This window comes from Xiphophorus hellerii, chromosome 3, assembly GCF_003331165.1.
Source record: "Xiphophorus hellerii strain 12219 chromosome 3, Xiphophorus_hellerii-4.1, whole genome shotgun sequence".
In the NCBI taxonomy this organism is placed as follows: Eukaryota; Metazoa; Chordata; class Actinopteri; order Cyprinodontiformes; family Poeciliidae; genus Xiphophorus; species Xiphophorus hellerii.
Window position 1 is genome coordinate 10081128 of NC_045674.1, and position 18621 is coordinate 10099748.

At 37.5% G+C, this 18621-nt stretch overlaps 1 protein-coding gene across 2 annotated transcripts in view; it reads right to left on the reverse strand.

Moving 5' to 3' along the window:
* LOC116717296 (mannosyl-oligosaccharide 1,2-alpha-mannosidase IA) overlaps positions 1-18621 on the reverse strand; it is a 213724-nt gene that overhangs the window by 54998 nt on the left and 140105 nt on the right. For both annotated transcript variants that reach the window (XM_032558561.1, XM_032558562.1), the window contains exon 4: positions 11023-11103. In XM_032558561.1, coding sequence (XP_032414452.1) covers positions 11023-11103 — 81 coding nt within the window. The remainder of the gene's footprint in view (positions 1-11022; positions 11104-18621) is intronic.

Consider the following 18621-nt stretch of genomic DNA (forward strand, 5'->3'; position numbering starts at 1 on the left):
AAACTGTGGCATTTTTACTAAAAGGTTACATCATATCCAGTGTTATTTTTTAAAGGCCCACTCCTCCCACTAAACAACGTTATTTACTATTGTCGTCGTACAGGTGCCAACGATAAATATTTCCAGATGTGCCCATTCTGCAGAATTTCTAAGTTAGTAAATCTAAAAAATGTTTATGCTAAGGCATGTTGTCTTGTTTTTTAAGAGAGACATATATATTTTAGACTTAAAAATGTGAGTATTTAGCTCAGTTTTTGTGTACAAAATAAGTTCCACACACTCATACTAAATAGTTGAGCTTATAGTTAGGTACCCTGATGTAATGCTCTAATTTCCACATAATTTGGTACACCTGCAGAACAGGGATGTAAATGGTCCTATTTATGAGCAGCTGGCACATCTAAGCACAGCTACCAAATGTGTGTAAGTGATGGCATCATGCATGGAGTTTTAGTGTCATCAGGCAAATGATCCGAAAGTCAAAGCAGAAGGTGGCTAGACATAGAGGATGCACTGTGGGTTTTGTAGGAAGCCACGTGGTCTTGTGCAATTGGTCAGCCTGTGGCATACTCCTTGATTACAGGATGACATGTGGTGTATGAATGCCCTCACAAAATTTAACTTCTTTCAAGCCACTTTCCTTTAGCAGGAATTGCATTCTATATTGTTATATGCATTTGGTATGGGTCTCCCTTTGCACCCCATCCACTTTTGAAGAAGTAAGTTGAACCAATACATTTAAATGGTGGTTCTAGAAAGTCTCCGGTATTCTATAAGTACTGTGGTATCTAATACAGACTTGAAGTAGAGAGTGAGGATTAATTTGTTGGCCCAATCTGCAGAGTGAGTGGCCTATGAATCTTAAAACACATCATCTTCAAGACTTTAATTCTGTTTGACACAGTATTAGGAAACATTTCTTCTGACTTTCATTTTGCGAATCTTGTATAGACAGGTATGGTTTTCTTGATATAAACATTCGAAAGCAGGGGTCTCAAACTCCAGTCCTTGAGGGCCGCTGTCCTACAGTTTTTAGATGTGCCACAGGTACAAAACACTGGAATGAAATGGCTTAATTACTTCCTCCTGGTGTAGATCAGTTCTCCGAGCCTTGCTAATAACCTGAAAATTATTCTATTCAGGTGTGGTGCAGCAGAGGCCCATCTAAAAGTTGCAGGACTGCGGCCCTCGAGGACTGGAGTTTGAAACCCCTGTTCTAAAGGTTATGATATTAAAAAAAATGTTAGACTCTAGGATAAATGCAGCTCCTGTCAATTTGACCAGCAAGCAACTGAAAAATGAAAATGTGTAAAATACAACAGAACTGTAACCTGCAGTAATATATATATATATAAATAGGAGATATCGTTTATTCAAGTGAAACTAGTCAACAGAACTTCAACAAATCACTTACCTCTACTTCATACCAGTCACCCTGATATAAAAAACAGTTTGATTTGAAACATTTAAGTGTGACAAAAAAAAAGCAAACAGAAGAAATATTTGCATTTCAGCACTCTAAAAGTATCCCTATATTACATTTGTAATAAGTTTTGTATGTTGACGGCGTCAACAAGGACAATGTACCTGACGTTAAGCAATTCAAATTCAGATACATCAGTGCAGGAAATATAAAGAGAGCTAAAAATTCCTTGCAGGCACTCTTGGAATGAGATGCAAGGAGAAAAAAAATTATAAACAGCCATGCTGGGATCATTATCATATTCTTTCAGTAGACAAAGTTTTTTATTGAGCTTTAAGGCATAAGGGCTGATGTTGGGTGAGCTATGAATATGTTTAGCCAGCATGATCCTCTGCATGGTGTGTGAAGGTCACATCATTCAGTCTTAGAGACACCTTTGTTTCCTTGTTAATGCAGGCAGCAAACACACTGCAGGTGAACATGACAGCAGAGTTCCTCCTGACACTTAATGATAGAGCTTTATGATGCAAAACTGACAAACTTCACATCTGACAGGGATCCAAAACTCATTGTCTTTCTCTCAGCATGATATTTGGTTATTCTGAGTGTGTGCGAGTGCTGTGTTGTGTTACGACCCAAAAGAAGACAAAATTTAGAGACAGAAGTGGGTCGCTTAAATTAGAAGGGGAAAACAACATGCACTCGTGCAAACCTTTTCCTTCAGAAACTAAAAAAAGCATCTAAGATTATAGTATTTTAAAGGTGATGCTGTGGAAAACACTGCAGGACATAAATAAAGACACATTTTAAAAGAGTTGCAGTGAGTAGAAATAAAGAGGTTTTGCTTCTCACATTTCAGAAGCCATAGGTGAAAGTCTTTGACAGGTTGATCTGTTTGTCCCAGAATAACTATAGGCAGCTAACACAATAGGAAAACAACAAATATTTCACTTTAAGAAAACACCCGACTTTATATCAGGAGGTATTTATTTTTAGAGTGACTGTTTGACCTTTTTATTTTTTGTTTTGACAGGATTGTAAAGAGCAAATTCATTATGTGGCTGCTACAATTTATTGTCTGGTTCTTAATCATTTACCTGCCCAAACCCCAAAAACAGAATAATACTATTCTCTCATCTTTTCTCTTCCTCAATTGCTTTCTGACTTTTATTCCCATCTGTTTCTTATTCTTCTGTCTATCCTACATGGACTAAAAAGGTCCGTCACACATGGCAGGCCACCAATTATGTCTGGATTGAGAATACTTTTCTAAAACCACATTCCTACAAATCTTCCTAATTTCAATTCATGGGATTATTCAAGCTTTAGAATATGAAGAAAAAAAAAATCCACGTCAGTTTTATATACCAGAAATTATGCTTCGTGTTCAGATTGGTGTTTATGCCCACAATACTTCAAAGCAACAAACCCACTTCTGCTTACTTTTCTATAAAAATGTTATAGCATGCAATTTGACTTTCTATGCATGTAAAAATATGGCCATCATGCATATAAGAACTGGTAGCTGTCTGTCACCCCTCTGGTGCAAGTTACATCTCTGTAAAGTGAGACAACAGCTGGAATCTCTGCCTAGATGGGAAGAAAAGCATCCAAAAACTGATGGATCAAACCCTTCTGCCTACCAAAAAAAGGAAAGGAATATAGTCATGTCAGATTTTAACAAAAGATCAGCGGCAAAGAATGAATACCTCATGAAATACAAATAGATGATACTGAAAAGATGGTAAAAGCTGCCTGTAATATCCTTATTGGCCTAAAAAGAATGCAGTTTAAAAGATAATCTATTTCTGTATCCACAAATTAAGTCATGTCTTAATTTGGAAGCAGAGCACTTTTTTAATGTTAATCATATTTTTTATCATATTTTTATATGTAGTTCAAATTACAAAGCCTTTAAGAGTCCTGAGTTTGTCGAAAAATAAACAAAGCTGACAAAAAAAAAGGCCAGAATTTCAGAAAAATCGGAATACAACAGAACAAGATTTGTCAGAAACGTCGGTCGATTGTTTTTCTGATTGCAGTGACAATTAACAGTGAAACACAAATTTGTATCTGTACATCACAGTGATCTGTGAAAAGAAAGAAAAATGCTCAAGTCTATGAACAGGTTTTATGTCATTTTATCTTTCGAGCAAAGAATACTTTAATAATGGCTGTTTGTCAGCAATTGTAATTACTCCTGAGACAAAAAAAGATAGGCAATAATGTTTAAGCATAAAACAAACTCCCAACATGTGCAGTCTTCCACTGCATGTTCTACTTATTGTATCCCATTATTGATCTGGAGCAGAGAATTCCACTTCTTGTTCCCCTTGTGAGTTCTACCCATGCCATCTCCCAGCGTGTTCAAACTTTTAGACTTTCTAACTTTTTCCTCACTCTGCTTCCATGTTTCACCTTCTGAGACACTCTTGCAGTTGCTGAGCAGCGGATGAACACACAGCCTTCCCATCTTTCTCACCTTCAGTAATCACCTTTGCTTGCTTTCTTCGTTTCCTCTTTTGCTTGCTGATGATCATTTGAGCTCTCAGCCTGGCTGCTGCCTGCCTCTCTCTCTGCTGCCTCAGCTCAGCCCACAGGCAATTTTCACACAAGGCTGATTGAATTTATTCTTTTTCCTTCTGCAAGTCTGCCTTCACTGTTCACTGTTCTTGCTAAAAGAACGAGGCAACAAGTTCTCATCGCCACGCTTATACATGCATAAAAACGGACAGTGACAAATGAAACACGTGAGGCATGAACAGCTGCTAATAAGACTGCAGAAATCTCACAGATTTGTGGAGAAATTGAGAGTTTACTTAAACAGGTCCAGGTAACAAAAGCCTCAAGACTAAAATCTTAACAGGTAGAATGTATGTAGATGAATGCAAAACCACAGAAACTTAAATAGATTCTGTGTACAGAACAAATGAATGTCGTGGAAGAAAAAAACTCTGTACTTTTTCAAGCTAAAACTATATTTAGTTGTTGAAACCAAAGAGTTGAACAAAAATTAACAACCCTTTAACAAGTTTTTATCCAGCGATATATTACAAATATCAATTAATTGAGCCAATGTTATGCAAGCCTTACATCTATTTGTCTTTTTTGTTCTTTTAAATTAAAAATGTTAGTTAATGTCTAACAGTTCATTGGATAAAGCACTTCAAATGATTCACCTGCTTTGACTGCGTACATGTATGAATAGCAAACAGAATAAATTTCCAATAAAACCCGAGGGCAGAGGCTGGCCTTTGAAATATTCTAGGAAATGCTTTTAGTGTTGGAGACTAAGTACAGTTTGAATGAAAGTAAATTTGAACAGAAAAACAATATTGTGCAATAACCAACCATTTGCAAATGTAATAATTTTAGAATTTCAAATGACCTGTCCTTCCTAAGTAAAGCTTATCACAGATGAAGCAGTACACCATTGAACCCTGAGCTATTTCCAAGCAAACTGAGGATATTTAATTTACACTCTAAATGGCAGTGATGAACCAAGAGGGCATGAAAAAAAATATCTTTAAGAATTTATTTGTGAGTTATTGGGGAAGAAAAAGCTCAACTGAGAAATACATGCTGCATTACTGATGAACAGAAATCCCAAATCCCTTAAGTTAAACGCAACATTGATTTTCTTTTTTTTTTGCTTCCAATACAGATCATAATAATTTATCGAAGATGATGTGTAACCTGTTTTTACCTCTTATCAAATGACTACCTCTGAATTTATCTGCCATTAATTAAAGTTTCTGCTCTAAAACACTTAAACAGTCAATGCTGTGATCGGTTTTGACGCTGTATAACCAAGTAGAAATAAACCACTCAGGCGCTGTCAGTTGTTCCCCTGAATTTTTGGCACACATCTTCAAGTGGATTTTTAAATTATCAGTAAAGGGAGTTCCAGACAAAGCTCCTGACAACTGTTACAAATCTACTGTCTGGGATGGAGTTGGCTTGGGCCCCAAGCAAGGTGTGTAGCCAAGTTTTAACAATAACAGTATACTTTGAAGTGCACAGATTACAAATCAGTAACTTAATTTGTGCACATTATCTTGCTTATTGACTCCGAGTTTAAATTTCAAGGTGATAATGTGCTGCTGCTTCCTGTCTATGTCTATATCATATTTTCCGGCTACTTTGCTCAGATATCCACAAATAACATTCACTACATAAAATATATATTCACTTTGAACATAATAAAACATCTTGACAAGTGCTTCTATCACTTGCAGTGAATGCTGTGCATATGTTACAGTCAATATGTTATTTTCAAGATAAACATACTTAGCCTTTTGCACAGCAGAAAAACAGCAGGTGCAAAACATAAGAAGACTGTAGTTGTATATACCGCGTCAAATCTAAGATTATAAATCAATGATAAGGCTATGCAAGACTCTGGTAGTGTGTTGCAAGAATAAATCCCTCCAGCAGAAGCTGATTGGAACAAAATATATCTTCCTGACAAAGAAAAGTAAGAATAAGATGAACTGGAAAGGCCACACTATATGAATCTCATAAGCAAGTAAGTTGTGACTCACTCATTAAATTGTTTTTTTTTTTATTTAAAGCCAATTTTGAAATGTCATACTGTAACTCTGTATTAGCCAGTGTATGTTCTGAAAATAGAATAATGAAGTAAAACAAGAATTCTGATGTTTGTCTGCATTGTCAAATAAATAAATATCAAAAACATTATGGACTATTAGGAAATGGGTGGGGACCAGCACATTAGTCTTCAGAACAGTATTTATGCATTATTTTTTTTAAAGAAAGTCCTACTGCAGACCTTTTTTATACAAGTATGCCACATGCAGCATAAAGTACTTTGAAAAATACAATTTAAAGAAGTCTTGCTGTCTTGACTGGCCAATTACTCATAATTGGCTGTGACATTGCACCACGTGTGTATATTAGGCATGGGCCAGCATGAAATTCTCATGGTATTACTGAGCAAGCACAAAAGAAGCTAAAATAATTTCAAAAGACCTAAAAGAATGACAATACCTTATTAGAAACAGAAAAACAATGATTGTGCTGCTGGTGCTAAAACAACATACCAATTCAGAGTTATACTTTCATCAAATCATTTATTTAAATATACAGTTATTTTTAACAACAATGTAAAAAATCTATTAACTGCTTAATTCCTGAAGCAGTTAGTTGGCTACTAAAGCTGCTAAATAGCAGCTTTAGTAGCCAACCCACAGTTGGTCAATGTACAGAAAAGCAACTTGTCATAGTTTTACAAGTACCGGTGCTCCTTTGTTTTCCATGCAAAACCAGATTTCCATGAGTGAAAGAATGAATTATCATTATTTGGGTAATCTATTCTATTTAAACAAAATACAACAAAAGATATGTGACATGGGACAGAGCATGCAAAAGATATTGGCCCTCAACACAAACGTCTCAGTTGAATTTCGATCTTGGGATCTTTGATGCAGGTAATCCCTCTTGTCCCTCCTGTCTCTCTCTACCCATTTCCTTTCTGAATTCTGAACCAAGTGACATACAATCCAACAAAATTAAAAACAAAACACAGTACCGCCTACAATAATTGTCTGTTTTGTGCAAATTTTTGGACCTAAGCAGGCAGTTGTAATGACAGATGACAGCAGCAGCAGCTGGACCACCTTGAACAAGACGGTGTAAGGACCGTTTCCATATGACTGACCATTAATGCCTTCTGGGGCTCCAAGAAAACACACACATTAAAAGTACATCCCACATGGTCAAAACAACAGAAAGTTATTAATGGTTAGGTGTTTTTGCCGTTCTGCTTGAAGCACTTCTCCAGCAAACTGTGTCCCACAAGGAGTCATAATCATCTTCCGCTCCAAAGCAATCATTTACAGCAGCACCAGCTGCCCAATATCCTCTGGTCAAACGGGATCCACAATCTCATAATAGTCTCCTGTACGATGTCTCAGCAGATTTAAGTCTCAACAGCAGCGACAGACCTTCAATCTGTTGGTTTTATCATCCAAATTGAACGCCAGACTGCAGGGGGAAGTTTCTAATGGGGGGAAATCAAGGGGAGGGTGGGGGATCTGGTATAAATCTGGCTCTCAGTAAGGACATAAAAACCCATGTGATTGATATCTGCACAGGGTGAAGGGTATTGACAGATTTGTTAGTAAATTAAGACTGAAAAGGATGGCATTGTTCAAATAAAGGATGTAAAATAGAAGAAAAAAGTACTAGTTAGTGTGCAAACATGATTAACCAAGCAAAGAAGTCAAAAAATGAAGGCTATAAGTAGGTTTTTATTCAAGGTGCTTGGAACTCATAACAGGTTATGTTTGAGTGACGTGGTAAAATAGAGGCAATCTTTAAAGAAAATGATTTTTTATACAGTATGTTCATTTTAGAAATTGCCATCAATGACTCCATTTATAGAAATTTCCACGGAGCAGTGAATAAAACAGAGGAATATATTCTGCATGACTTTAAAGGCAGGCAAATGTGAAATAATGGATCCGACAATATATTCTGCTCTGGTAATGTATTCAGATTTCACTCATTCAGCAGCAGTGAAGAATTTTACCCCACTCTCTCCTCAACTCAGCTGGCCTGCAAATCAATGTCCATTAAAGCGACCGAATGTTCATATGTCACTGCATCTTCATTCCACTAATGTTGCTTTGGCACATATCTTAGTCTCTTTCCTCTGACTGCAGTGTTCAAAAACGTGCAGCTGCAGTAGATAAAATGTGCACGCTCCAAAAGGCTGCAGATACTTAATATGGCGACATGTTAACCTCCGGTGACTCCACAATGTTCTGATAATAAACTCGACCATTCGTGCTGTGGGAATTTTAAACAATTATTTATCCAGGCAAGGCTTACAGGGTCGTCACGCTTCTTCTAAAGCAGAGCCAGCTTTAGCACACGCAATGTTTGTCGGATTCAGTACAACAAGTTGCTGCTTCCAGCAGCTTCTCTCAAATGAATGTGGCAGACTCAAGGACATCTTTTAAAATCAACGTACAAAGCTCGAGTCTTTTACCAAAACCTTAAACTGCCCTGAAGTTTCTAGAAATATATTTTCTTTTTAAACTTCAGGGTTGATTTGAGACAATATTTTTGTAAAATGGAATTAATAACGATCTTACAAAAAATTATTTACTTCATCGACACTTTATATAAAGCAGAATGTAAATAGAAAAGTTCAGTGGTGTTAAACTCTCATAAGAGTTAATACTGGTGTATTTTTATCAAATACAGCTTACATGTACAAATCTTGCTTTACGGACGTCTAATTTTATTAATCACAATTACAATGATGTTAGGTTATTTCTACTTGTTTTCTTTTATAATTTCTATTTTTTCAGATTCAAATTTAAAAAAAATATTTTTGTATTTTTTTTCAGACTACATTTAGAAAGATGATTTTTGTATTTCTTGGAAGATAAAATATCTTATTTTTTAAATTACTGTGTATTTACACAAGTAGCAAACCAGCCAATCACATGGAGGCAGCAAAAAGGCACTTAGGCATATAGATGTGGACAAGATGACCCAGTCCAGCTAAGAAATTACTTATATGCTGGGGTTTCCCCACAAAACAGGTTTAGCTAAAATAGTCTTAATTTGATAAGAATATTTCAGAACATGCACCAGGTAAAAAATGGAAACAGATGTGCTGCAATAGTAGAAGACCACGGCAGACCCTATTCCAGTCAAAGAACTGTGTTCAATTCACACAAGTTAGTGGCAAACTTTGGGCTTTTGTATTAATGAGCATTGTTTAACTACCACAGCCTACCTGACTATTGTTGCACACCATGGCCATTATTTCATAACCACAGTGTACCATCTACTAATTTATCTTTTCAGCAGGGTAATGCATCATATGATGAAGCTTAAATCATATTAAACTGGTTTCTTTAACAAGGAAGTGACTTCAGTGTGCAGTCATCAAATCTCAATCCAGTAGATCACTTTTGGGATGTGGTGGATTGGATCTTTTACATAATGGATGTGTAGCCAAGAAATCTGCAAGAACTACATGAAGCTGCTATGTCAACATGAAGCAAAATCTGTTTGAGACAACCTGCTGAATTAAGACAGTTCTGAAGGAAAAGTACTTGCAAGATGCCCCTAATAAACTGAGCTGTGGGTGTAGATTATTCCTAATAAATGCCTTCGTCTAAATTCACATCATAAGACGGTCTCATGTCAAAAAGGAATTGGCCAGACCGTAGGTGGCCTCTTGGGAAACATTAGAGAATATATGGACCCCCAAGAGTCATTTCAACTTCCACAGTAAAGTTGTAAAGTCAGTATAAGGCTGTTATGAGTTGAAGTTGTGGTGGCAGTGATGTAGTCTGTCCTTGATATGCTGTTACTTAGAGGTTGGGAATTTTATAAGAGAACTGACTATACTGAACTGATGATTAGTGTAATCCTACAGCATGTTGCCTCACTATGATAAAGCCTGAGGTGTCTTGCTGGGTTGGAGGATAAGGAAAGGTGTGACTGTAGATGTATACAGTGGGATTTTTGTAACAAGGTATTGATGACATGCAGTGCATGCAGGAGAGGTGCAGAAGTATGTTTATGGGAAGAGGAAAACAGTAAAGAAAAAAACTGATCTGGTGGCAGTTTGGTGCATAGCAATAGTAAGGTTGCATTCACACTCTCAAAGATTCTCCAAATTTGCCATAAGTTATTGTATCAGTGTAAAATATAACATCTTCACTCAGAGTGAATGGAGCAAAGACAACATTTATTTTAAGTTGCCTCCATTGACAATTATATCTATTTTATCTCTTCCAGGTCACACCATATTCAATCTGAAAGATTTATTTTTGAATGTGTAATGTTGCATCAGCTCTTTTTGAGTTTTACATTCCAGATGTTTCCTAGCAGCTAATTAAAACTGAACATTTAGGCCAAATTACAGAAACATTATTTACATCACTAACCGCATAACATCACTGGAAGCACAATGACATCAGTTTGTACATTAATCACAGACTCAGTCGTTTGAAAATGTACAAGCAATTAATTTATGATTAAATTTCTGCAAATAAGGATTTAAACAGTCAATCACAAAAGTATCTATGCTTATTTAATACACTTTAAACAGGTTGACTGTTTATAATTTGAGCATTTAAATGAATGATTAAGAGCATTCACTAATTAAAAATAGTTCTTTAAAGTCAGAAATTCCACAAGTAAATTTCCTTTGACAAACTGTCTTTTTTATAACCACACAACCCAATCTTGGCTATCTAATAAAAACATGGGTGGTTCAGCCAAGCCCACAAAGCAAAATTTAATTAATATAAGAAAAAGTAATCAATAACTTAAACATAATTTTATTAAAATGCTAGATTTGGTCAAAATCTGTAATTATTTTGTCTTTTTGTTTTTGTCTAATTAGTGCCCATTAAAAAACTTACCAAAAAGAGGCTTCATTAGAAGTTTCTTGGTGATAGTTTGGGGGACACATTACTTTTCACAAACACACTCTACTGTCACACTCACACAGGATGTTCATCACTCAAACTCCAGGTCTGGTTGGAGATAAAGGAAGCAGCAGATCTCACCAGAGAAAAAGGACAACAGACATCTATTAATCTTACCTCCTCTCCTGTCAGGTAGTATGCCGAGAGCAACCCGCCGACGTAACGAATGTTCACCTCAAAGAGTGATGCCTCGCCATTCTGTTGAACCGAGAGAGAGGGAGATCAAATTGTCAAATATCATAATTCAGCTAAGCCCTAAAGTCAGGAATAAAGTTGTGGTATGAAAGGAAAAATGAACACAGTACTAAGTCTTCCCATCTAAACTCAAGCTGCTGTTGGTTTGGGAACTCTTTTGGGTGCACATCAGTCCAGATGCGAAGCTAAATATTTCAGTCAGTGAAGTCTCTGAAATGTATGATGATGTGTGGAAGTTTTCTCTCTTCCAGGTGTTCTGATTTGCATTGCACGACTGTTTTCTTCATTTCAAAGACGCATTAGGCGGTGTTATGTGCTTCGGCACATTGTATTTATTTCTGTCTATTTTTTTTCACTTGGATCATTTTGTATAGACGTTAGTTGTATGATTTTTGTTGTTGTTTAATATACTTTGGAGTTTTGATAATTCTTTCTTGTAATTTGGTCCGTTAATTTGTGACGCTGTTGGACCGCCTATAAATAGGCTGGGTTGCGCCAGGTAAAGGGCGACACCCACTCCCAACCAACACCCAGGATGCGTTCTGACGCGGTGCAAACGTCTCCAGCCTGCCGCACGGTAGTTTTTGTTAGCTGTTTGTTTGGTTGATGTTTTTTTGTTGTAATTTTTGACCTGGTGGGACCGGTTGTCCTGTTTTCGATTTTTCTTTAACAGTAGTTTCTTTTTTCTTGTAGTCCGGTACTAGCAGGGGCTTCGACGGCCCTGTATAGGGTTGGCCCCCTGCTGTACCGTTTTGTTCTTTTTGATCGGCTCATCAGGTCCAACTTTCTGTTTATACTTTGGGATTTTTGTTTTCTTTTTCTTTGTTTGGGACACGGGGAACCGAGGATTTAATTCTCTTTTTCTTCACAGAAAAATCAAAAGAAGCTCATCTTAAAGAAAAGGTCGAGAGAATTGAAAATAAAAGTTACTTTTGAATCCTCATTTTTGTCTTCGTGTCCTCAAATATGTTGTGCCCTTTGTGGACGTAACAGGCGGATATAATGCATGTGAAAGAAGTCTGACACTGAAGACAAATTTCACAGTTTATCATGCCAGTTTGAACCAGCTACTTTCAAGAATTAAATAAATTTGGGATTGAAAAATACCAATTTAAATTTAGTTTAAAATACAGTTTTAAATTTACTTGGCGGAAAATATATTGTTGCATAATTTTGTCAACCAGTTTTCATGCAAGAAATCTAGATGAATACTGTTCCTCAGTCTCTGGAAACTTATCAGAGATATCACTGTATATCAAACAGTGATATACAGATGACTTGGTATGTTCACAACAGAAAGAGTTCAAGAACATTTTGCAACACAAGCTCAGTGGCTTTTGCAACACATGAACACCACAAGCAAAGTGTCACTGACCTCAAGTGTAGTGTCCATCAAACTGAGAAATCTGGCTATGTTTTTAAAAATGTGTCAACATTATTTTTAAACTGAACACAAGGGAAGCTGTTTTAAGAGACATAACTGAATGTTCCAAAGAGGAAATATATATATTAAAAAATAATCTGTTTTTGAAACAAACCTTTTACTAATAGTTTTTGTCAGAAAAATAAATCTGTAAATTACTATTTTGTTAATTCAGTAAGTTTTCAACATGATGGGTTTAACATTGGGATGGTAAATTTTAAGAATGTGAAACACAAAAAAGTCAGGTGAATATGCCAAAAGGAGGAAAGATGGCATAACTGGTGCAACATTTGGGCATAAAATACTTGCATAAAACAAAATAGCAGCCATGTGTTCTCATCATACATTGGGTCATGCATTAAAAGTACCAACACTTCTTCCAAGTCAACTTGTAGGAAAACTTAACAGAGAGTTGTTAAACATTGTTGATGATATGAAATTACCCACTTCAGATTTTCACACTTCCATTAAGAGTATCATTCATCCAGGTTTTTAGACTATTGGCAACTCAGTGTCTGTACTTGGACTATGATACCAGGTTTTTGACTGTACAAAAATCTAAAGATGCCACTTTTATTTTGGAAAGAAAGAGTGCTTTCATTTCAAAGGAGACATTTTCCATTTCCCAGTACCAGCTGCTCTAAGAACCTTTAGTCCTACAGCAAAGAGGACCTGCATCAGTAAACAGAGAGATATGAGTTACCACAAGAAATTCCAGCTCATAATACAAACTAATAGATTGATACGTGATGCAATTTTAATCATGGACATAAAGATTTAGCAATGAAAGTCAAAGTTGTTTCTTGTAAAAGATAGTTATTTATTTACATTAAGTAAAAGTTTCAGTTGTCAGTATGGTGGGTCACATTTTATTGTTCAGCTGTAATAACAATAAAATGTGACCCACTAGTCCCCAACTAGGGGGTCACAGTATCTACTGTTGTTTGGAGATGATGAGAAATATATGAGAAGTATGTTCATACTTCATAAGCTTGGGGAAAAGTTGTTTGTTTTTTTTTAAACAATGCAACAGGTCAAAAAAACCTAAGAGCATTGAATCAAGTCAATTTCTATTCAATTTCCTTTCGATTGTCAGAACAACAGATTTGGTTATTTATAAAATCTGGCTCTGATTAGCACTGATTTTAGAGAACACCTGGGCTGCAGTGGCCAAACTTCAACTTTTCTGGACAGAAACACCTGAAGGAATACAATGTTCAGTATGTTGGTATTACAGACAAAAGGATAGTTCCTGCGGAATCCCCATGATAGCAAATGTTAATTAGGAAATTCTGCTGTATTCCTACAAGCACACAATTCGACCCAATCCTTAATCATTAGTCACTGTGGGGATAAGACCGGCGAGGTGAACCTGTGCTTGTGAGAAAGTCTCTCAAACCACCAGGCTCTCATGCCCTCGCCTTCTCTTTGTGTGCTTGTTATAAAGAGATCTCGCTCTCCAAAGACATCTAGAGGCAAGCCAACTTTAAAAAGTCAGCCTAGAGAGGCGAATCCATGTAATTATGTTCCCCAGTGTTTTGTCTCCTCTTTTGTCTGAGTCTCCTGCAGCTGCAGGGTGGTATTGATTAAAGAAGAGCAAGATCACTAGTTAAAACAGATTCCCCCCCCCCCCCCCCCCCCCCTCTGTTGTACGACATAAAATTGCTTTAAAAATGTTTTAATAGTGATTCTTGAGAAGAGGGACAAAACAGGTCCTATGGATAAAGCACAAAATTTGAATAAAATATACAGAAAATATAATTTTTTCAAATATCTGACTAAAATGACCTGGGCCATGTGAGCACAACAATGAATGTTTTTCTGGTGTTTGATGAATATTTTTTATTTTAAACATTGTAGTAGGTGGATGGTGTCTGTAAAATCCCTTGTCCTGGAGCAGAACTCAATACATTATAATAGTTTAAAACAAATAAAGCAATACTAAGATTATATATTATGACAATTAAGTATAACTATTCAAATAAATGATTATAAAAGTATCAATAAATCGAATTAAAAATCGTTTTTATATATTTTCAAACTCAATTGAAATTTGTCCCAAGTTTTTGTCAACACCATCAGACAAAAAATAAAGTTAAAAAAATCAGGCATAATTGGGGGCATCAGAACTTCTGAGGACCACATGACCTCTTCCTTTCTCTTCTTTTGCTAAGAGGGCTAAGCAGCTCTGGTTAGATTATGTTATTCTATAGTTTTTTCTTCCATTTTATTCCTAAGTTGCTCATCACAACCATGATGTGTCAACGCCATAACTGACAATTTACAAAACTTTGATGAAATTTTGTAAAATAAATACTTAATTTTGTACTGTAAAGATTTCATGGACCTGATGAGCTACAATATGGCCTCCTTCAAAATAACATCATATAAATTGAGGTAGTTTGGCATTTTGTCAACTCCATCAGATCAAGTATTTCTTTTTACTCACTAGTTTGTCACCATCTTCAGTTCTGCGTCAACTCCATCATGCACTGTCAACTCCGTCAGATGGACTTTATGTTGTTTTTTGTTTTAAATAATATTTCTTTTGTGTCTTGAGAAGCATTTGTCTGTAAAACTGAGTAAAAATATCACTAATAAGGTCATTAAAAAAAATTTTTATATTTATTTTTGTCAGATGGTGATGACAAAGTTCTGGGTCAGGTTTATTAAAAATGTAATTTTCAAAAAAAAAAAATGTTGCAACTGGGAGCCTGCACCTTAGCATCTTTACATTTCCAAAACATTATCTGTCATATTTGTATACATAAGCTTGAGTAATAATTAAAAAATATTTTGGGAAAATTTAAACCCATTTTGTCCCACTTCTCAAGAATCACTGTTAAACTGAATGTCACAGATAATACAACGTGTTCCGACTGTAGTAAAGTCAACAATTATTGCATCAATAGCAATACTCTTTAAGATCAGTGCAAATCTGGAGACAACTTCACTTATTCAGAACCTTTCCACAACTTCCAGTAACCACATGTATTCTGAAATCTATGAAGCGCACTGCCTTGCTACTTTCTGTGTGGCAGATTTCTTGTTCTAAGCCAAATATGAAATAACAGGTAACACTGCATACGTCGCCGTATGTCTCCATAATCACTGTCTCTCTTGATCGCTGAGAGGATGAAGCAGAATGGCACTTATTGACTTGGAGACCCATTGAGAAGGAAATTGCCATTTCAAGAGTGAATGAGAAGGAAACTGTAATTGGGTGCCAAAAAGGGCAATTTGCTTCACTTCGGAACATATGATCAAGATGGGAATTCACTCACATCTGTTCATCTTCTCTTAATAGTCTCTATATACATTTTCACTTAAAATAACATGCTTAAGCATATAATACAACTCTTTTATATGGTATCTTTTAAACATCAATGTATGTTATTGCCATCTTACTAACAGACTCATAGAGTAATGCACATTGACAAAGTCGAACAATGTTTATAAAACCTTAAAAAAAACTACAAAATTGTTGCAAAACTACCACTTAAAAGGATGTGACAAAAAGCTGGATTATTACCTGGGAGATAAAACTCCTGCGCACTATTAGACATGCAATGTTTATTCAGCAACATTTTGGGCTCAAATCAAATCTCTATTAATTGTATTAAGTTTACAGTTGCTTGTGTTTATATTTATAAACCTTCTAATACTTGAACTGTATTAGTAAGAAATTTAGCGTGTTTCTGCAAGTGTGAAAATATGTAAATAATACATGTTTTTACAGTAAATGTGAAATTTGGATGCAAGGTATTGTTTCCCCTTTATGCATTAGTTGTTCATTGTAAAAATGCCTTTCACAACCTTTAGTAATTAAGCACCTAAATGTGCCAGTAGGAAAATATTTTAAACCTCAGAATCACTTTTTACATATTGAGTTATGATAGCTAATAAGAAGATTTTAACCTATATTTCTTTCCTACCCTTGCCATGTTTTATGCAGCTCTGCTATTCAGGTGAAGTAGCAGGGCTTTTGTAAAAGTAAGGAGCTATAACGTCCACAGGCTGGTGACACTTTCTCAGACAAAGCACCGCCGCCTCTGGCAGGGCTGCTGAGCTGTCTTGCCAACTCAAAAATGAGTGGCCGATTCTGTAATGGCGGCCCAGTGGCAGTGATTAGGGATAGAGTGTCTATTTATCATCAGTGATTGTGGCTCTCAGCAAGATATGCAAAACGTACAGTGAAAGGAAATGAGTGAGCTGACAAAGGCTTTGTCAGTCAGGCTTTCACTTCCCAGAGCAACCTCAATAAATCACTAAGAAGGCATTGTGAAAGGCTTCCATTCATCCAAGGATTTATCTTGTGTACATTTAAAGGTAAAGAACAGACATGATAGCTGCCGTTTGTGCTTTCATTTGACTCTAATATGTTTTTCCAGGAACAGTCAGAAAAAATACTTTACTGCAAATGGGGTAACTGTTGAGATTAAAAACCTCAAAGCTCTGACAACACAGTAAACAATAAAATCTGTGCTGAAATAAATCGATTCTTGTCATGTCATGAGCCAAGCTACCTGGAGAGAAGATTGAAAACAATGTTGAAATCCTCTGAAAGGATGTTTTATGTATGATTAAATAGAATGCTATATTTGTATCTGCTGTGCAGAAAATAAAATCCAGTATATGTACAAGAAATGTACAAGAAGAAGCAGTGTGGTTTTCGTCCTGGTCGTGGAACACTGGACCAGCTCTACACCCTCGGCAGGGTCCTGGAGGGTGCATGGGAGTTCGCCCAACCAGTCTACATGTGTTTTGTGGACTTGGAGAAGGCGTTCGACCGTGTCCCTCGGGGAGCCCTGTGGGGGGTTCTCCGGGAGTATGGGGTACCGGGCCCTTTGATACGGGCTGTCAGGTCCCTGTATGACCGGTGTCAGAGTCTGGTCCGCATTGCCGGCAGTAAGTCGGGCTCGTTTCCGGTGAGAGTTGGACTCCGCCAGGGCTGCCCTTTGTCACCGATTCTGTTCATCACTTTCATGGACAGAATTTCTAGGCGCAGCCAAGGTGTTGAGGGGATCCGATTTGGTGGCCTTAGGATCTCATCTTTGCTTTTCGCAGACGATGTGGTCCTTTTGGCTTCATCAGATCGTGATCTGCAGCTCTCGCTGGAGCGGTTCGCAGCCGAGTGTGAAGCGGCCGGGATGGGGATCAGTGCCTCCAAATCCGAGGCCATGGTCTTGAGCCGGAAAAGGGTAGAGTGCCTTCTCCGGGTCAGGGAGGGTGTCCTGCCCCAAGTGGAGGAGTTTAAGTATCTCGGGATCTTGTTCACGAATGGGGGAAGAAGGGAGCGGGAGATCGACAGGCGGATTGGCGCAGCGTCTGCTGTCAAGCGGGCGCTGTACCGGTCCGTCGTGGTGAAGAGAGAGCTGAGCCAAAAAGCGAAGCTCTCGATTTACCGGTCGATCTACGTTCCCACCCTCATCTATGGTCATGAGCTTTGGGTAATGACCGAAAGAACGAGATCGCAGATACAAGCGGCCGAAATGGGTTTTCTCCGTAGGGTGGCTGGGCTCTCCCTTAGAGATAGGGTGAGAAGCTCAGTCATCCGGGAGGGACTCAGAGTAGAGCCGCTGCTCCTTCACATCGAGAGGAGCCAGTTGAGGTGGCTCGGGCATCTGGTCAGGATGCCTCCTGGACGCCTCCCTGGTGAGGTGTTCCGGGCACGTCCCACCGGGAGGAGGCCCCGGGGAAGACCCAGGACACGCTGGAGGGACTATGTCTCTCGGCTGGCCTGGGAACGCCTCGGGATTCCCCCGGAGGAGCTAGAAGAAGTGGCTGGGGAGAGGGAAGTCTGGGCCTCCCTTCTGAGGCTGCTGCCCCCGCGACCCGACCTCGGATAAGCGGAAGAAGATGGATGGATGGATGGATGGATGGATGGATGTACAAGAAATTAAAGCCTAAGCTACTTTCCTAAACAGTCAAGTGATATCCAGATGTACTGTCAGCATTTTTAATTATTGATTGATATTTGACTATTCTTCCTAAAACAGAAGACAAAGTCAGACCTGTCTTCCCGCTGCCAAAGAAACAGAAAATGTGAATGTAGCTCTGTAGTTGAAGAATTGAAATGTGCAGAATCCAAGTTGCTT